The sequence below is a fragment of the Phyllostomus hastatus genome, unplaced genomic scaffold (genome assembly GCF_019186645.2).
Source record: "Phyllostomus hastatus isolate PE091 unplaced genomic scaffold, TTU_PhHast_1.1 phas_contig_58, whole genome shotgun sequence".
NCBI lineage: Eukaryota > Metazoa > Chordata > Mammalia > Chiroptera > Phyllostomidae > Phyllostomus > Phyllostomus hastatus.
Genome location: NW_025333916.1, coordinates 32,723,155 through 32,743,806, shown reverse-complemented (window position 1 = coordinate 32,743,806; position 20,652 = coordinate 32,723,155). Strand labels below are relative to the sequence as shown.

General features: G+C 48.0%; 1 protein-coding gene across 3 annotated transcripts in view; it reads left to right on the top strand.

The window, feature by feature from the left end:
- The window catches only part of BRD9 (bromodomain containing 9), a 28,051-nt gene extending 10,992 nt beyond the window's left edge, over positions 1-17,059 (top strand). For all 3 annotated transcript variants that reach the window (XM_045848328.1, XM_045848327.1, XM_045848326.1), the window contains exons 10-16: positions 404-505; positions 1,589-1,721; positions 6,875-6,986; positions 9,195-9,233; positions 12,052-12,151; positions 14,834-15,001; positions 16,240-17,059. In XM_045848328.1, coding sequence (XP_045704284.1) covers positions 404-505; positions 1,589-1,721; positions 6,875-6,986; positions 9,195-9,233; positions 12,052-12,151; positions 14,834-15,001; positions 16,240-16,340 — 755 coding nt within the window. In that variant the 3' untranslated portion in view covers positions 16,341-17,059. The remainder of the gene's footprint in view (positions 1-403; positions 506-1,588; positions 1,722-6,874; positions 6,987-9,194; positions 9,234-12,051; positions 12,152-14,833; positions 15,002-16,239) is intronic.
- Positions 17,060-20,652: the final 3,593 nt, after the last annotated feature.

Sequence of the window (20,652 nt, the reverse complement as noted above, 5' to 3'; positions counted from 1 at the left end):
TCAGGTCACATGAATAGTGTGTGAGTGACAGCTTCAGCATAGGAAATGTGCATTCGGAGAGTGTGCAAAGGTGGGGGCTCTACTGTTGCTATAAGAACACATACAGCATTCCTTAGAAGTGGTGAGTGGTCAAGTTGAAAATTATGTTTCTAGTGTCACGGTCAGAGAGCAGAAGTTTCTCATTATGCTGACTTTGGGGTAGTCATAAAGTGAAATTGGAGTGTGGTTGAGGTTTGAGAATGGGCGTAGTTGGCTTTTGTGAATTCGATTTTAGGTGGTCTTTACAGAGAGCCCCTGGGCCCTCTCCGACACGTCTACTGTGAGGTGAAGAGAGTGCTCGAGGTGCTGTGTGGGATGGGGGGGATCCGTTAACCGCCTACTCACAGCCCTGCTCTTCTTGCAGAGGAGGAGACCCACCCAGTGGACCTGAGCTCACTCTCCAGCAAGTTGCTCCCCGGCTTCAGCTTCACCACACTGGGCTTCAAAGACGAGAGGAGGAGCAAAGGTGAGTGTGCAGGGAATGTGTGGGGAGTGTGGGGGAGGAGCACCCACAGGTCAGTGAGTCATCGCAAAGGAGTCCCCAGTTCCTCCTCCAAGATCTTCCTGACTTACCTGTTTTTAGAAATATATCCAGATTCTGATTTTGAAACCAATAGTAAAATTAAGACCATTTGAATGACAGGAATAAAAATGACATTAGGCAAGTTCCTGCTTTGCCTTCTGCTCTTTACTGATGGATTGGTCTCAGTCCTGTACTTCATGGCATTCTTGGGTGGGCTGCCACTGCTGTGATAGCCAGGACTCTTGGGGCTAGGTGGTGGTGATCTAGTGGCGGAAATTTACTGTCCTCCAACAAACTGTCACATTTTATTCATTTGGAAGGAGGGGTGATGATGCCTCCAGCCAAGAGAGAGCTGTGTATGACTTTCTCCAGAGAGAATTAGGGAGGGTGTGGGAGATTGGCTGCATTTGTATTTGTGGTTGGCTTTTTGGTTTGTTTTGGAGTGTCTGTTAGTATTTCTGGCTGTTTTGTTCCCAGGGGACATTTTGATTGTGAACTGGGGTGCTACCAGCATTCAGTGTGGAGAGGCCTGGGTTGCTTCCTTACACCCTTCTGTGCCCAGGACACAACCCTCCCAGCCTCTGACATCATTCGTGCACAGTTGCCAGCATGTACCTCCTTCAGGACAGTGACCCTCCGATTCCCTTTGTATCCCCTCAGCATGAGCCAGCCTCTGTAGGTGAGGTTCCCAGTAATGTCTGGGTTGGGACAAGAGCTGGCACCAAGAAGCCCTTCTACTTGTTGCACTCACTCCTTTACAAAACACTGAACCATTCTCTGTAGCCATTGGCCACAGATGTAACACAAGGGTGATGAAGTGATTCCGCTAGTCATGCCCCAAAGCTTCTACTAGTCAGTAGTTCAGCAAGAATTTCGTAGGGAAGAAAGTGTGCCACTGAGGGCGGTGCCTTGTACAAGAGTGTGGATGAGCAGCCCAAGGAGAAAGGTGGAGTTCGTCTCATGCCAGATGTGATTTGAGTATAAATGTGCTGTTTCTTATGTTTTCCCTTTTTTCCCCACTCTTAGTCACATTATTATCAAGTGCCAGTACTGCGCTTTCAATGCATAATAATTCTGTATTTGGAGACTTGAAATCAGACGAAATGGAGCTTCTGTATTCTGCCTATGGAGACGAGACGGGTGTGCAGTGTGCACTGAGGTAAGCTGTGCACAGAGACACAGGCGGGCCTCTTGCTCGCTCTGCAACAGGGGCCGTTTTCCTACCAAGCAGGCACTTCAGAGCCCGTCTGTTGGGGAGACAGCCACTGGCAGCAGGTCAAATAGCAGAAATTCCCAAGTAGTTTTCAGTCAACTCTTGTGGTTTGCTGTAGCCTGGTTGTGAATTTTGGGTAACTCAATCACAATTTCTCATTTAAATCATTTTTTATTTTTCAATTACAGTTGACATACAATACTATGTTAGTTTCAGGTGTACACCCCAGTGATTAGACATTACGCAACCTACTGAATGATCATACCATAAATCTTGTTCCCATCTGACACCATGTATAGTTATTAGAATATTATTGACTGTATTTCCTATACAGTACCTTATATCCATCCCCATGACTACTCTGTTACTATTAGTTTATACTTCTTAATCCCTTCACCTTTTACACCCAGCTCCTCAACCCTCATCCCACCTGGCAATCATCAAAAGCTTCTCTGCATCTATGAGTCTGTTTCTGTTCTGCTTGTCATTTGTTTTTTAGATTTAATTTTGATAGATATGTATTTATTGCTATTTTATTGTTCACTTATTTCATTCTGTTTTTATTTTTGTCTTCTTAAAGAAGACCCTTTAATGTTTTTTATAATACTGGTTCGGTAGTGATGAACTTCTTTAGCTTTTCCTTGTATGGGAATCTCTTTATATGTCCTTTGATTCTAAGTTGTAGCTTTGCTGGGTAGAGTAGCCTTGGTTGTAGGTCTTTGCTTTTCATCACTTTGACTATTTCTTGCCAGTCCTTCAGGCCTGCAAAGTTTCTGTCTTGAAGTCAGCTGTCAGTCTTATGGGAACTCCCTTGTAGGTAACTAACTGCTTTTCTCTTGTTGTTTTTAAGATTCTCTGCCTTTAACCTTTTGCATTTAAATTATGATATATCTTGGTGCGCGTCTTTTGGTTTCATCTTGTTGGGGACTGCACTTCCTGAACTTATGTAGTTCCTTCACCAGGTTAGGGAAATTTTCTGTTATTTTTCTACATAGCTTTTCAATTTCTTGCTCTCTCTCTCCTGGCACCTGCATGATGAGCTTGTTAGTACACTTGAAGTTGTCCCAGCGGCTCCTTATACTGCTCTCATTATTTTAAATTCTCCTTTTTTGCTATTCTGATTGGATGTTTTTTGTTTCCTTATTCGAAATTGCCATCTTGATTCTCAGTTTCATCTATTCCACTGTTGATTCCTAGTAAATTATTCATTGCAATTAGTGTATCTTTCTTGGCTCACTGGTTCTTTATGGTTTCCACGTCCTTTTTTATGTTTTTGAAATTCTCTCCAAGTTCGTCTATTCTTCCCCTAAGTTCATCCTTATACCCATTGTTTCGAACTTTGTAGTTTGCTTGTCTCCATTTTGTTTAGTTCTTTTTCTGGAGTTTTGTTCTGTTCTTTCATTTAGGACATTTTTTTATCTTCTCATTTTGGCAACTTCCTTGTGTTTGTTTCCATGTATTAGGTAGAGCTGCTACATCTCCTGGGCTTGGTAGAGTGGCCTACTGTAGGTAGTAGGTGTACTGTAGGGTCTAGTGGCACAGCCTCCCTGTTCACCCAAGTTGGACTCTGCACCCTTTGGCTCTGTTCACTTTCCTTTTGTAGTTGAATCTGCATTGCTGTTTGCACATCAGTGGGAGTGATTTAGCCCCAGGCCAGTCAGCTTCAAGGATTGGCTGTGACCACCATGGAAGTTCAGCTGTGCAGAGGCCAACCCCATGGAGCAGGACTTACTTCATCGGGGCTCAGGTGCCTACTGACTCTGCCCCTTGAGTGTGTTGCTTATGGTTGTGATTGGGTGGTGCTTTGATGTCATCTGAAGCTGTCCACCAGGTACACTGGCTTTTGTGCCTTCCAGGAGGTGCAGGCCAACCTCTGCCAGCATCTGTGTTCTGTCTGGGGCTGCATTCTATAGGTGGCTGCTACCTGTGCTGGGCTTAGACGTACCCAGGAGAGGATAAGCTGTGAATCAAGGCTGGCTGCCACTACTGCTGGGCCTGGAGCCACTTAGCGAGGGGGTACAGGGCACACCAAGCCCAGATCCTGCTTGTTTAAGAGATTTTAGGAAAATCTGAAACATGAGCCAAGACAGGCCACTCTTAATGGAAAAGCATTGGAAACAGCTTGGGTTGGCCCAAGAGTTGGTGAGGTGGGATCTCAGGAAAACACCAGGATGGGGCAAACAGTGGTAGCCAGGTTGATGAAGACTCAGCTGTGGTACCCACTTGCCAGTTCTGTGGGTGAAGAGCTCAGAAAAGGAACTGTGGCCTCTACCAGCACTTCTCTTTGGTGGAAAGCTGCCTCTCTCCCTGATGGCTAGACAGTTCAGTTCCTCTCCGTATGTACCTGGTGCCTTTCAAGCTGCTGCCGCAGTACTGGAACTCAGAGTGTGTCCGAGTAAGTCCATGCACAGGCCCTTTAAGAGGAACTGCCTAGGACTCAAGAAGCCCTAATTCTCACTCAGCCACAATTCCCGCTGGTTTTTACAGCCGGAAGTTATGGGGACTTTTTCTTCTGCACTGGAACCGTGGGCTGGTGCGGGGGGCTGGTATGGGGCTGGTTTCCCTTGCTCCTTGGGGGCGATGTCCTGTAGCCAAGATATCCCTCCTGATTTTTATTCAGCATATGTGGGTGTGGGACCAGCCCATTCTGCGCCTCTGACCCTCTACCAGTCTCAGTGTTGCTTCTTTATATTTTCAGTTGTAGGACTTCCATTCAGCTAGATTTCAGGTGGTTCTGAATGATGGTTTTTCTGTAGTTTGGTTATATTTTCGATGTGGTTGTAGGAGGCTGCAAGTACTGTATTTACTGCATTTACCTACGCCTTTACATCTTCATCAGAAGCTGTAAATATTGGGCTGTATAGGGCTTTGAAATAACTAAGTTTTGCAAAGATTTGAGATATGAGCCCCGGCTGGTATAACTCAGTGGATTGAGCATGGGCCTGCGAACCAAAGGGTCGCCAGTTCGATTCCCAGTCAGGGTACATGCCTGGGTTGCAGGCCAGGTCAAGTAAAATCTTTAAAAAGGTTTTTTTTTTTGATATATGAAAATACAAGCAACCAACTTGTCCTAAATGTCATGTACAGCACGTTCCATCCTGGGCTCCAGTGGAGGGAGGGCAGAGTAGATGAGAGTTGTGTAAGGGTCGTCTGAGGTTTGTGGCTCTGGGGAAAGACTTGAAGGGACCGTCGCCAGGATCCCTGGGCTGAGTCATTCTGCATGCTGCAGACACCATCTTTCTTAGGTGGTCACTCCCCTTTGTGTGGCATCCTGGAGGAAAGCTCAGTCTCAGTTTTAAGGAGGTGATGATCTAGGCTGTAGCTCAAAAAGTCTTTTTGTGTGTGTAACCGCTGTGTATGTTTAGTAAGAGTTTGTTTTGCAGTTGTATTCAGATGTGATGTTCTTGCTGCATTAGTCAGCTTGGGCTGCATAACAAGCCCCACAGACAGAGCTGTAAACAACTAACATTTATTGTTTCCCAGTCCTTGAGGCTGCAAGTCTGAGATGCAGATGTCAGCAGGTCAGCTGTCTCCTGAGGCCTGTGTTGTCTTATTGTCCCTCTGTGTGTGTGTAATATTAACATAAGAGATGTAGTAGTGTGTTTCTGGAGAACTCTGTGTGTGTGAATTGGTTTTCTAGTTACTCTTATAGAATTTTAGTAATTTTCTGTGGGGAAAATAATTTTGTTAGCCTCTAAGAAATGGAATCTTTCCATATTACATCTTTGTTTTATTCTGAAAAGAAAAAGAATATATGAAAACATTTTTAAAAATCAGCCCCTAATACACTAAATGAATACCTAGCCCAGGTTTTTTGTAAAAGTGGAAAACCAAGGAGGAAATTCCATGCAAGAGATGGTGGTGTCACAAATTGGTTACCCTCCTCTTTACTCCTGTTTTCCCTGGCAGCATACTCACAGTTCTTCAGGAACACCAGTCGGAACGCCTTTTCTTCAGGTAGCACCATGTAGCTGGACTGAGCTTGTCTTCCCCAAGTACATGCTCCTGAAATGCATGCAGACTCTGTGTGCCGTATAGTAAAAGTCACAGCACACGAGCAGCACACAAAGGGAGGCAGACAGGTCTTGGCCTTGGTGTCAGGGCCCCTTCTTGCTGGACTCCTCCATGCCACCTTCCCCAGATGCTTTGTCCTGAGGCACTTCCAGATGACGCTGTGAGTGTTCTGGCCAGTCCCTGTTCCCTTCTCAACTGTGCTTGTGGTGGTTTGTTGTAAAATGCTCCTAGCAGAGACTTCAGTGGTATTGCTTCCAGACCAGCAACCCTTCTCGCTCTGTGTGAAGGTCTTTGAAGTCTGGACAGCCCTTTTGAGCCTTTGCCTGGCTTTGATGCTAGGACCATGGGTTTTCCATCTTCTGCCTCCTTTTTTTTTTTTTTTTTAAAGATTTTACCCATTTTATTTTTAGAGAGGGAAGGGAGGGAGATAGAGATAGAGAGAGAGAAACATCAATGTGCGGTTGCTGGGGGTCATGGCCTGCAACCCAGGCATGTACCCTGACTGGGAATTGAACCTGCGACACTTTGGTTCGCAGCCCGCACTCAATCCACTGAGCTATGCCAGCCAGGGCTCTTCTGCCTCATTTTAAATTTGGTTAGTTTTATTTTGATTTTTAAAGCATTCACAAGGCCCAAAAATCGAGCCTGGCTCCCACAACTGCTCCTTCCCCTGCCCATTAGGAAGCCATTTACACTGTGCATCTTTTCTCAGGCTACTTTATTTTTAAACCCAAAACAGGCATGAATGTGCTTCTTTTACAAAAGTTAGCATAAGTCATTCTATCACCCCATACACATGTGTATACACTGTTCTTCACTGTGCTTCTTTTTTAAATTAATTTTTTCTTGAGATCTTTTTAACTTTTTGGTGGCATCGACCACTTTGAGGATCTGATGAAGTGTGTTGGTCCAAATCTTCAATGTATGGGAAGTTCGCAGCTCTCAGAACCTCATGGAGGAGCGACTGAGGTGTGCTTATGTCACAGGCTTCTGTGCTCAGGACTGCTGGCATTGGTGGCAGCAGAGTATGGAAGATGAAAGCATGTAGCGTTTGTGTCAATATGTTCTTTCCTGGCCCTTTCCAGCCTGCAAGAGTTTGTGAAGGATGCTGGGAGCTACAGCAAGAGAATAGTGGATGACCTCCTGGACCAGATCACAGGCGGAGACCACTCGAGGATGCTCTTCCAGCTGAGGCAGGTGGGCTGCACTGTGGCGCCATTCCTGTGAAAGAGCCCATCCAAGTGACTGGCTTCTCAGGGTAGATTGTGCTGCTTTTAGGTCATCGCTAAACAGTTCTTCCCTCACTGACCTTTTCTTTTTCTTTTTCCTTTTCACTGTCAGTTGCCTTTAGAAGAAACTTTTAAAAGTTCTCTCTGTTTGCCATATATCTACTCTTCATAACTTTGTGCATACTCAGATTTCTTTCATCTGTCATTTTCCTTTGTTCCGAAGAATCATGTTATAGTATAGAGTTGGCGACAGTGAATTTGCTCAACTAATCTTGGGGAAAGGCTTTACTTTACCATCATTTTTAAATTCATTTTTCATGGGTGTGGAATCAATACGTTGATGTTTTTTTCCTTTCTGCTTTAAGATACCTGACTTGCACTATTTCTGTGTATGCAGTTATTTTTATCTTGTTTTCCATTTGCAATATGTCTATTTTGGTTGACAAACTGACCCTTGAGCTCAGTGGTTTTTTACATTCCCTTTTTTCATAGGTTGTAAAAAAAATGCTACAAACTTTATTTACATGGCTCTCAAAACCTCAAATACAGGGGTAGGTAAAAGTAGGTATAAGTAGGTATACGGTTGTTAGTATGTAAAACTCAGAGTTTGTTTTTACATTACCTATAGTATTATTCATTTGTATTATTTCCATTGAAATATGTAAATTTACTTTTTCCCACCCTGTATTTGCTCTCTGGCCCTTCAGAGAAAAGTTTGCTGACCTCTGCTCTAGATGCTTTTTTTTTTTTTTTTAAGTTTTTTAAATTTATTTTTTGGAGAGAGAGGAAGGGAAGGAGAAAGAGAGGGAGAGAAACATCAGTGTATGATTGCCCCTTGCGTGCCCCCAAGGGAACCTAGCCCACAACCCAGGCATGTGCCCTGACTGGGAATAGAACCGGCAACCTTTTGCTTTGCAGGCCCGAGCTCAATCCACTGAGCTACACCGTTTAGGGATGCTCTAGATGCCTTTTAATTTTTTATCTTTGTAACTGATTTTCAGCTACTTATTTTTGATGTGTCTTAGTGTGCTTTGTATTTATTCTGTTTAACATTTGGTGAGCTTCTTGGACCTATTGATTTATGGTTTTCAACAAATTTGGAAGATTTTTCAGCCAGAACGTATTTTTACTGTTTTCTTCAAATACTGTTTGCCCACACCCTTATTTTATCTTTTCTGTGACTTTGACGTGTGTTAGATGTCTTGATATATTCTGCATATTACTGAAGCTCCTCTTTTAAAAAGACTTAATTGCCCCCTCCTTTCAGTTTGAATAGTTTCTGTTGCTATGATTTTGGTAATCCTTCTCTATGCCATACCTAAATTTGTGAATCCTAGGTAGTGAATTTTTTACTTAAGATACCTGTTTTCCATCTCTGGGATTCTATTTAGTTTTTTGCTTTTTGTTTTGTGGGGGGGGTTTTGCATCATCTATTCTCACATTATGTTCATAATATTTATTATGGTTGCTTTTAAAGTCCTTAGCCACTAGTTCTGTCATTTCGATCTTTCTGGATCTGTCTGGAACTGTCTCTGGGCAGATTTTCCTTTGATTTGTAGGCCACGATTTGCTGCTTTGTTGCCTGGTTGGATGTTGGGCTTGCACTACAAGTCTAGACTGTGCTAATACAGCAGCCACTGTCCACAGAGGGCTGCTGGGAAATTTGGAAGTGCTTGTCTTATTTTAGTTACGTGGAAAGTGTGAGCTACAAACTAGAATTTTAAAGACTAGAACAAAAAAAGAAGGGTGAAAGTATGTCAATAATTATTTTATTTGGATTACATGTTAGATGAAAATGTTTTCAATAGATTAAGAAAACTAAAGTTAAGACTAATTTTATATGAAGGTTAATTTTAACATGGCTACTAGAAAATTTAGAATTAGGTATAAGCTTACATTATATTTCTGTTGGACAAGGCTGGTCTGGTTTTTATCTTCTTCCTTTAAGGAATGTTTATGTTTGTTTTGGCAAGTCGTTACTTCTGACCCCCCTGGTCCTCTTAAGATTATTTTTAAGCTTTATTAGGATTCATGTAGGCGACCTTTCTTCTAGTGTTAGTCTGGCTTAAATACTAAGGAGTAGTGAATGAGCTGTCACCTGTGTCCCTGATGTGGATGGATTGCCCTATATGAAATCGCTGGGAAAAACTGATTTCCTGCCTGTTTTACTTTGCAGAGGAGAAATGTCCCAGTGAAGCCTCCAGATGAAATAAAGGTGAGTTGCATGGACATGTAAATACAGACATTGTTATTAGGGTTCCAGCAGGACAGCTGTGCTGTGCTTTTGAAATGGGATGGTTGAGAAGAGCTTTGTATATTGTCTTATTTAGAAGGTAATTAAGTTTCTGATGAATAAGATGAAGTGGTAGTCTCTTTCCACCCCTTGATTTTTAATGGCTTGAGGTGAGGGATATAAAACCACAATAAATTCCTCCAAATCCAGACTCAGGAATCCAAAGGTGCCGGGAAGGGTGGGGTTGCTGAAAGGTGGGCACATCAATAGGCAAATCAGTGGGGTGCATGTGTACTGTACACTTGTGAGTGAGACAAGCTTGGCGAATCTAAGTCATTGGGGCCTCGTGAGTGCCTAATGTAGATGGTTTCTGTTTGAGGAAACTGTTCGTTGTGGTCCAGCTAAGGTTCCCTGCCCTCCCTGCCATTTCCTGTCCCTTGGAAAAAACTTGTAGTGCACTTGGAGCAGAGATGCCAGGATGCTGGGCAGGGTGTTGGGGCCTAGGCCACTGTTGTTTCCTGGCCTTGGTGGTTGTAGGATTCACCCAGGGCAGGAGGATCAGGTGTCTGGCAGGTGGGGCTTGCTGAGTGACAGACTGAAGAAGGTGACAAGGTGTCTTCCAGGAGGGTGTTGTCTGTAGTGCATCTGGGTACATAAGGCAGCCAGGGTTCTGCTCAGGGTCTGTCTGGTTATGCAGGTGCACTGTGGCATAGAGTGCAAGCCCCACACCCATCTTCGAAAACCTGGGGCATGCTGCAAGCTGCCTGAGCTGGGAGCCTGGCACACATTTCTGCCCTGCTGCTAGTTCTCCACAGAGTCAGCTCTGGGGCAGGTGTGGGCAGCTTTCAGAAGAGGCTTCCTGTTACTTATACTGTCCCTTATTCTTCATCCCTGTGGTGGCTGTACCTGTCTCTGTGACCGGCTCCATTAAGTGCTTTCCTGTTCATGTGTGATAGTCAGCCTGTGTTGACATATGAGGTACCCACCTCTGCTCACTTCATTCTATCATGCTCATGCTCAATGTTATCTTAGAATGTAGATCTCCACACTTAGCCAGCTTTGACCAGTGGAAACAGCCAAACCATTTTCCTTTAGGTGAGCTCTGGAGCAGTCTAGCCTTGAGAAAGCTCTCTGGTGTGTGTGTGTGCTGTGTGCATTAGTGCATAGGAAGGGGCATTGCTCTGCTGTAGTCTCTAGGGAAACTTGTGCTGCTAGATGTCCTTCTACAGGGGGAATAGGGTGTGAACAAACCAGGTTTTTTCAGGATGTCTTAATGAGCTGCAAATTGCGTCATGATTTAGGACCCTCAGGTAAACCTTTTACATCCTTGAGAGACACAAGCTGGGGAATGATGATCCCTGATGAGCAAGGGTGTTGGTGCTGAGTCCTGGGCGGGGTACCTAACAGCTCCAAGCCTCAGTCTCTGGTTAAGAGGCAGATGGTAATGGTGGGTTTGTTGTGGGAATTTATGGGGCCTGGCCCATTATCAGGCTCTGTAAACATGAACTCATGATGGCCTGAATTGTTATTGTGACAGTTTCTCTTGGGAGACATCACTTATCAAAACAGCTAGAAGTAGGTTTTATGAAAGCCAAGTGAAGAAGCAAATTCGCAGATTACCAGGGCCAAGAAAGCCCCCGTAGCAGAGGGTTCACACAGAGGCCCATACAGTCCAGCCAGAAGGTTTACACCAAGGCTAAGACAGCCCAACCCCAGAGGGTTCACACCAAGGCCAAGGTAACCCGATGGCAGAGGGTTTATACCAAGGCTGGGACCACAGAGGGTTCACACCAAGACCAAGACAGCCCAACAGTCATGGGGGTCATAAGCCTAGTGTCCCCTTGCTCAGTAGCAGGAACATCAGCTTCTTCCAGTCACTGGGTTCCTGTGAATTGCTGGATGGAGGTGGACACCGCTCCCTACCATGCATGCTGGCAGGGGTCCTGTCTGAGTCCCAGGAGAGGCCTAGGGTGGAGGGGGGAGCATAGAAAAAGCATCTGCACAAGCTGGGCCCAGGAACTCCCAGCACCTCTCAGATGAAGCTTTTGTTTCTTAACTATTTGGTGAAGAAACAATGTCACTCCAGACTGTCATTTGGGGAGGGGAGCATTGTCATTTGACACTAAATTGTCATTGGTTACTTAGGATTCAGTACCCGTGTAAGAGTATGTGATTTGGCAGAATTTTGAGGGCCTTAAAATACTAGAGATGGCCATTCAAATATTTACCTAAAATATAGCTCTATGTTAATCCTAAAAAACTAATATTCTGATAGCAAATTGGATGGAAGAAAATGTATTTGTGGTGGGGTAGAGTATTTCAGAGAAGGCAGGCTGGTCATCTCTGGAATGATGTAGAGAACGGGGAATTGAAACAGTAGACAGAAGACTTCCAGGGAGAAGATGTGCCCCATGATGGCCAGGAGAGCAGAGGTGGCTGCTGTCTGCACCCTCAGGAGGCTCGCTGGGAGAAGGAAAGTGAATGCTCTGTTTTGGAATCTGCTACATTACTTAAGTGAAGTCCCTGAAAAATAGTTGTGGGCTCTTCAGGCACTGTGTACCTACCTGATGCAGAGTCCCCAGAGAACCAGTAGCCTTTGTGCGCCTGTCTGGCATTGTTGATCTAGGTAGTGGCTCACTCATGAGCTCATACCTGGTGGTCCCAGGGATGTAGCATGGGCTAGACACAGCTTGGTCTTGCCCACTTTTGGGGACTGGACATGACAGAGCAGGCCTGTCCTACCTGTGGATGTTCACTGCCCACTTAGTGCCTTTCCTTTTTTGTTTTCTGTCCTCCACAGACTGGGGACCCCCTAGGAGATGGCGGCTCCGTGCTGGATTTCATGTCAATGAAGTCGTATTCTGACGTCTCTCTGGACATCTCCATGCTCAGCTCTCTGGGTAGGTTGTGCTGGGCACACACCTAACTTGTAATATGGCAGTTGGATCGGCTGAAAGGAAGTGGCCAGTAGTGCTATGTTTCCACTCAACCTGAGGGGTGGTCCCTGGGAGCATAGGGCTGGTACACTGCTGCTTGTCCTTGCTCCTGGTAAGGTGGCTGTAGGTGAGGGCCCTGCTGTCCTCAGGATCACCTTCAGGCGGCTCCAGATTGGGCTTGCCTGGGTCTCCTTCCTGACTTCAGGCTCCATGTTTCGAATCTGGGTCCTTCCATTCTGTTGGTTCAGGCACCTGCCCCGGCCTGCAGATAGTGCGTTAATGTGCTCATGTGTGCCCACTAAGATATTCCCTCATGGGCTGCTGACCACCCCCCATCATGTGGAATACCCTCTGCATCTCACACAGAATTCAATGTTTTGAAATCTACTCTGCCATTCCAGCTGCCTGTTGACTAGTGGTGTTTGCAGTGCATGTTCTTCCCTCTTACTGTGGACACACCTATGTTTTTACCTGGGAGCAGCTCCCCCCAGAGGATATAATAGCAATATCTGGAGACATCTTTGGCTGGCACAATTGGGGTGTGGTGCTTCTGGCATCACATGTAGAGGCCAGAGATGCTGCTAAATCTTCTGACACACATAGGCTAGCCCCCACAAAGACTGACTCAGCCCATGTCTGTAGTGCCTTATGTTAAAAGTGGGTGTCACCCTGGCCAGTGTGGCTCAGTTGGTTGGAGCATTATCCTGTAAGCCGTAAGGTCACAGGTTCAATTCCTGATCAGGGCACATGCCTAGGTTGTGGATTCAGTCCCCAGTCAGAGTGCATGCAGGAGGCAACCAACTGATGTTTCTCTCCCTCTCTCTTTCCCTTCCACTTTCTCTAAAATCAGTAGGCATTTCCTTGGGTGGGGGTTAAAAACAAAAAGTGGGTTTCATCAAACCATTTTAAGAGCATAAAATCTTGCTTTGTCATCCATCCTGACATCCTCTGTCTTTTGGATGGAGTGTGTTGAGACCATTTGTGTTTCAAGCAATTACTGATGCAATTGAATTCATGTCTGACATTTTGCCAGGGTTTTTTTTTCCCCATTTCCCCAGTATTCTGGGGTCCCTAACCCTAACCCCCAGGTTTTGGTGATTCCCTAGCACTTAGCATGTGGTGGTGCTCACAGAAAGGACACTGACCAGACTCCCCGAAGAAAAAAGGTACACAGGGTACATCTGGAGATTAGGCGCCCCTCCCTTCCCAGAGCCGCTCCCCATGTGCCCTACAGGTTGTGCCTAATCCCCAACAGTGATTGTGACAGCACCGCACCTTTGCTGGATATGGCCCCAAATTCCAGCCTTCCAGAAGAAAAGCGGGTATTAAATATAAATCGTACCATTGCACAGACAGTTTAGGTGCAGGGAGCTCCTCCTGTCGTTCAGGCGGTGGGAGCCTTCTTGAAATCCTTGTTCAGTATGGCTAGCAGTCTAGAGCTGCTATGATAACACTTTTCTACACACCTTTTTTTCCTCTGGTTGCATCTTAAGATTTACTCCTTATTACTGGTTTTCAGTATTTTGCTTGTAATGTGCCTTGTTTGCATTTCTCTAGGTTTATTCTTCCTGAGTTTTGTCTAACTACTCGATACTAAGGGTTTAGAGATTTTATCAAATGTATATTAACCTCAGTTATGCCCATTGGTTGCCAAGCCTGTGTTTTGGGCTGTCCTCAGGGGCACTGAGTGTTCCATCTGCTGTGCTGACCTGCCATTGTCTTTCCTAGGGTTTCCCTTTCCATATAGCTCCGTTGCGCCTCTTCAGCATCGTCATCCCTTTTTGGCCTCACCGTCACAGTTTCTGTGCCTTCTTTAACACATGGAGCATGTATCCAATTGTTTTAACTCCCTGTCTGCCTATTCCTACATCTTTCCACGATGTTCCTCCCTGGTGGAGCTCTGTTTTCTTGTTCTGTTGCCTGCCTGGTGGGTTGTTGGAGGCCAGACACAGCAGTTACGCTGTTGGCTGCTAGATTTGGTCGCATGCCTTTGAACTGTGGTGGACCTTGTTCCAACAGGCTGTTGGGCAACTTGGAGCTGTCGGACCCTATCCAGGTTTTGCTTTGAGGCATCCTTAGGGTGCACACAGAGCCACAATGTAGGGTGAACATGGTCCCACCCATAGGCTGCATCCTTCTATGTGCTTGGGACAGATTGTCACATGTGTGAGCTGTTGACCTCCCTGGCAGGGCGCAGGGCAGTGCTTGACCAAGACTAGAGAGCTCACCAGGCAGCCTGTCTTCTCCAGCTGTTGACCCACTCACTGCCTGGCCCTGTGGGTGCTTGCCCTGTGCCCAGTCCTGGTGTCCGCAGGCCTCTTGCACACATCTTGTTTTTCCAGTTGTTTATGACAGGAATGCAAGACTTCTGTCCATAAAATGGCACAGATTGACATGGTGCCTGGTTTCTTGTCACGCACATTGTCCCTCCTGTCATCGTCCACCCCTTTCTGCTCGCTCCAGTTGTATCACCCTTGCCTCCAAGCTTGCTTGTGCTCATCTGGCTCCCCTTAGGAGGGGCTGTTGTCCTGAGCATGCATAGGGACGAGTGAGAGATTTGCAGCTGTGGACCAGCAGCGCTCACACACGGTGCTTTATGGGTGGGCCAGTTGACCTGAACCGATGTCTCGTCCTGTGTTTTCACAGGGAAAGTGAAAAAGGAGCTGGACCATGATGACAGCCATCTGAACTTGGATGAGACGACAAAGCTTTTACAGGACCTGCATGAGGCACAGGCAGAGCGTGGGGGCTCCCGGCCGTCCTCCAACCTCAGCTCCCTGTCTAACACCTCCGACAGGGATCAGCACCATCTGGGTAAGGCAGCTCCTGGCCTGTCCTCTACCCCAAATCTCCCAGCGTCCGTCTGGGAAGAGAGCAGGAGCACTGATTTTCAAAAAAGGCTAGAGACCCTAGGAGATTGGAGGTTGTGCAGCAGTGAGTCCCAGCCCACGGGTCTGCAGTGCCCTGGAGCTTGAACAGGCCTCCCTGGTTGTGTGGCTGCACTGAGGTGAAGTGTTCGAGTGGAATTTAGTTAGTGTTGTGAGTTTGTGGCTTTGGACATTAGGTGCTGGCAGTTGTGTCCCGGACAGCCACACACTGAGGCCCTTGGTAAGGGGCAGAATTAGGCTGTGGCTGTAAACTCTTACGGCATACCAAGGTAGAAGTTGGGAATGTTTCTTTCTTCTTTTTTTTGTTTTTAGTCCCAAAACTGTGTGTTGACAAGTTTGTTTCTCCAGGATCCTTATTTGGGAGAGCACGTGACCTTCCTTGTCCAGGGGGCTCCTGAGTTTAACGAGTATCGTGGCCCTGCCAGGAAAGGAACCAGACATTTGCCTCATGGCTTCTTGAATGTGTCAGTGCTGCTGTTTTAGTTTTCAGATACACATATCGAATTATTCTTTCAGAGAGTAATTGGTGGCTGGTGGCGGGCGGGAGAAGTGGTGGTGATCAGGTACAGAAGTTTGGTGAAGGCTGTCCGAGTCAGGACCGGTATTTTCGGTCCTATTAACCTTGTGATAAATAATATGGGAAGTGGGTTCCAGGTAGCCCTGGGTCAGCTCCAAATCTGAGAACTCCAACATCCTGATAGGCTCTCTAAGTGGCACTGGAGCCTTCCTGGGGGACTAGGGTTTGTCTGAGGGGCCCCTGGCCAAGGAGCCTTTATTCCTACAGAAACAGTGGTTGTGCTGTGTGGAGAGAGGGTCAGGGCCAACCTTCTGCTACAGGGTGTCCACAGCTATGCCTGTGGAAAGTGGTCTCCACCTATCCCCAGGAGTGGTAGGGTGTGGTTTGTACCCTGGGAGGGATGAGAGGGTGGCCTGGACCCTAGGAGATATGATGGGGTGGCCTGGACCCTGGGAGTGTTGAGGGGTAGTGGCCCACACCCCAGAAGGGGAGGAGGGAGGTGGCCTGAACCCTGGGAGCCATTGCTCTGGCTGAGTCCAGGGCTTGGCTAACAGCAGTCACACAGACATGGTTTTGGCCAGGAGTCTGCTGAGCCTGGACCATGTGTACAGATCTATTGAAATGTCTCCTCTTTCCCATGATTGCAGGAAGCCCTTCTCGCCTCAGTGTCGGGGAGCAGCCAGAGGTGACCCATGACCCATATGAATTTCTTCAGTCTCCAGAACCTGCAGCCCCTACGAAGAGCTAGCCTTGTAGATAGTCTTAGATACTTTTTTTCTTAATTTTTATTTGCATGTACAGAGTTTTTGTCATGAGACAAAGACTTTCATGTCCCCTTTGGCATGCAGGAAGCAGCCTGGGGAGGTGGTGAATTGTCTCTGATATCATGTCGGCCGCATGTGGGTCCATTGTTTCTGTAGATAGCCCTATGAACCCAAAATAGTGGAAATCCTTTATAAAGGGTGTGTGATTAGATCTTATAAAGCTGGTGTGGTCTGTCTCTGGGCTTCGTGGTATTAGCAAAGCCTTCTCTCTGGCTGGTATTGGGTGCATCTGTTTTGCCCCATGACCTCCACAAGTGGCCCTTGGGAAGCAGATGTGGTAGAGTCTGTCCACACTCTGTTGGGGATCCCGTATGTTCATTCCCGCCCGTCCCCCACATCCCCATGTTTCCGAGGCAAGTCATGGTGGGGGTCACACAGGAGCATGTGGGGAGCTGGTCACACACCCGCCTGGCCCTGGTCGGGCAAGGAGTTGAGTGCAGCTTCCTTGTTCTCTTTGTAATTCACGTGCCTAAGAAAGGAGTGCATTCTGCTGGAAGACTTAGAGGTCAGCTGCCCTACCAGTTACCATGAAGTATTGTGTCCATATAAAATGTTTTTTATTCTGGATATGTTTACTGGATGCCTGTTTATATTGGCAAAATGTAAATACAGATCTTAATAAAAAAATACACAAAGAGTGTAATTGTATAGAATTATTTACTGCACTGGTAGGTGTCCACTTTGGGGTGACTTTTCAGTAAAAATCCTTTGTCACACAAGGTTGACAGTGTCGTTCTTCCTGCCATCTCCTCGGCATCTAGCCAGGTTCTTGGCCCCCACAGTGATGTTTGGAGTCCCACCCGTTCCTGCACAGCTTTCTGCTGTTTCATTATTGTGAAAACAAGATCAGAGTCCATTACCTCCCAGGGTGGGGCCAGTCCTGGGGGAGAATATGTGTGACTGCGAAGCAGTGGGCAGTGTGACGTGTCCAGGCCCATGAGCCCTGCCGGACAGGGTGAGAAGGGCCGGAGTTGATGAGGATGCCCCGCAGACATTTGGTGAAAGCGGAGCAAAACCTTCACAGGTGAAGCATCAGGAAGCAGCTGTGGTTTCTGGGAGCAGAAAAGGAGTTCTTAACAGGCTTAAGCTGAGGAGCATTACCCCACAGTCAGGCCACAGAACTGCCCCAGCCCTGCAGCTGGCCCTCTGCTGGCCTCAGTGCCGCTGCTCCCCTGCTGCCCCCCGCCTCACCCCTAGCCCCTCATCCCTGCATTGGCCACCCAACTTCAGGAGGCTGGGAGAGGCAGAACCTGGATTTCCAGCCTTTGGATGGGGGGTGGGTTTTCCAGCAGAACTCAGGTCGGTTTCTTTGATGATGGAATGGAGCTCAGATTTTGGACTAGGTCCAGCAAATCTTGTGCATGAGGGTGCTGCCTTCCTCAAGCCTTTACCGCTCTCTAGCCTCAGTTCTTGTCTGCCAGGGCAACTTCCAGTATAGCTCACAATGGCACTCTCCAGAGCCCCAGGCCTTCCAGAAAGGAGTGGTGGTCTCCCAGTCTAGAGCAAGGCCACAGTGCAAACAGCGGGAGGAGCTGCTGCCTCCTGAGCCCGAGCCTGTGCTGCAGCCTGGCACAGCCCGGGACACACAGTGTGGAGGGATTTCCAAGGCCTTTCTGCTCAGAAGGCTGCAGGCCCGCAGGGAATGAAGGTGAAGGCACAGTCAGGACTGGATGAACCTCTGACGGAAGGTCTCAATGTTTTGTTAAATCTTTTGGTAAAATTCACAAGACAAAATTAACCATTAGCCATTGTCAGTATGCAATTCAGTTGCCATTGTGCCTTCACAGTGTTGTGCCATTGAATCCAGAGTATTTGCATTACCCCAAAGGGAAGCCCTGTACCCAGGTATGTGCACATGTGCAGGTGCTCAGGTGAGCTTGCTTGGGTGAGCACCTCCACTCCCTTGTGTGGCTGCTTGGCTGCTCCCTGCCCCTCCCCATCCACACCAACCTCCCTCACCTGCGGTGGAGACCCTTGCTTGACGGGGTGTTTTGGGGACCTTAAACACGTGCACAGCAGAACTGCGCACAAGTTCGCAGAGCACTATGATCATGGAAGGTCATGGATGGCCCGAATTTCAGGTGTGTTCATCAGTCATGCATAGGGTGCTTGTGCAGTCCATGAGATAGTGTGGTGGACCTGTGTTGTGGGAAGGGACATCAATGTGCTGCAGTCAGGCCAGGAGCAGGCTGCAACGTGAGCCCCACAGAAGGTTCATCATGTTTCAGTCCCTGCATGAGTCTGCACGGAAGGCCCTGGTGCACCCAGACTGAGGGTCAGGCTTTGTAGGTTTTCTGTTACCTGTATTTCCTAGTGTTTACACAGTGAACAGGCCCTGATTTTGTAGCTTCTACTGTTATTTTCGTGGAAGATTTCCATGCATTAGGGTCATTCTCTAAGGCCTGAGTGGCTGAGGCCACTGTCTGGCTCTGGGTCATTTTGAAGGCCCCCACCACCTGCACACTTGGGATACTTGGGGGCGGTGCGTTTCCTACCCCTCACTCCTGCTGGCCTCCTTCAGCGTCACCCAGGCACTGCCTTGGGGGCTGTGTGGCCACCCTGCACCACCCATGAGCTGTCCATGTGTATGTGGAGAAGCATGTTTGGCACCCAAGGCAGAAACGGCATTAATCTTAAGTTATCAGGAAGCACTTTGAAGAACTATGAAGGCCATGCTGACCAACACTTGGACAGTGAATCCACTGTGCACAGGAGCTGTGACATGGCCATCTAATAACTGTGGTCTTTCTCCAAGTCACATACTTTTGAAAGCGTGGGTGCCTTAGACTGACCACCCTCTCTGAGGGGGCCTTGCCTTGGGTTTCCGTTACCAGTGATCATGGCTTTCATGTCTCCCATGCCTGTGGCCTGTGTGTGCTGTTGACTGGATTCTCAGGGGCTTGAGGCCATCAGGCAGCCCCATTGTCTGCTCTGGGTCTCTGGTAGTGCGTTGGCCTGGCACCTGCTGGGACCCTGGCAACAAGGACCTGCCCTGGGCAGCACCATGGACAACAGTGCCCAGCAGCTATGGTGGCGGCCTGGTCAGCTGTGGGTGTCTTTGGGCTCTCACCTTGCTGGGACGTGGTTTCAGGTGGAGGTCAATGCAACAGAGCTTTGTTGGTGTCAGCTCGGGCCTGCCCAGCCCTGCCCACAGTGGCCTGGTGACAAGGCCCCCTGACCCCTCAGTCCCTGGGGCCTCTGAGGCTAGCGTCCCAGGAGAGCCTCTCTGGCCCTGTTTCCTGCTCACCTGTGGTCAGCCCAGGTTTCCAGGATAAGTGTCCATGTCATCCCAATGATGCTTTGCTCCTTTGCTGTCCTTTAGGATAGCATCGATGCAGTGTGAGGAAATGGAAACCCAGGGGATCTGGGATGGGGGGAGGCCAGGTGACTGGGCAGAGTGCACAGACCACAGCCAGAGGTCAGCCTTAGCACCAGCTCTGTGGGCCCAGCTGCCCAACTAGCAGAGAGGTCCCTGCGCTCTCAGAGAGGCTGCCGTGGCCACGTCATGCAACACACAACTCATGGAGAGCCCTTCTTCTTCCAGATGGCTCCTGGCCCCACCCAGATAGCCTTGTAACCTGCTGGTTTCTCTGTCTTGTGCCTCTGTATGTCCAGGCTTGGCTGCTCATTGGGGGACTGATGCCTGGCCACCACAGGCGCTGGGCAGCAGGGCTGCACACAGCACATTTTGGACGAGGCACAGCCTTTCGAGGCAGAGGCTGCCCTGGCTCAGGTGGCCGTACCAGGAAGTCACGTGCTGCCAGAGGCAGTGGAGCCCACGGGATGCCGCCTCTGCGGACAGAAAAGGGACGTACCCCATCCACTCTCCTGACCCCCACCAAGGAGGGGATGGGTGATTGGCCTGAATTTGGGGGCCTTCAGGTAGGAGTTCTTGGACCCCACAGATGGGAACTGAAAATTTCCTGAGCCTAAGAATTGAGACACTGAGGGAAGAAGCAGGGAAAGAGGAAGGGAGATGTGAACCACGCTGGTTGGCTGTCCTCCAGAGAAAACCCTCCCTGGCACGTGACTCCCCACTCGGCGCACGGTGTTCACATGTCCCTCCCTCTCTGGCTCTCCTGCCGTGGCCCTTTGGTGGACACCAAGAGGGCAGCCTGCTGGATGATCAGACTTGCATTTGTGTCTATGCCGCCATCCCCAGGTCTGACCTAGAGGCACCCACACTCTGGAGAGAGGGTGTGAACCTCAGTTCCTGCAGCAAAAACAGCTGATGGG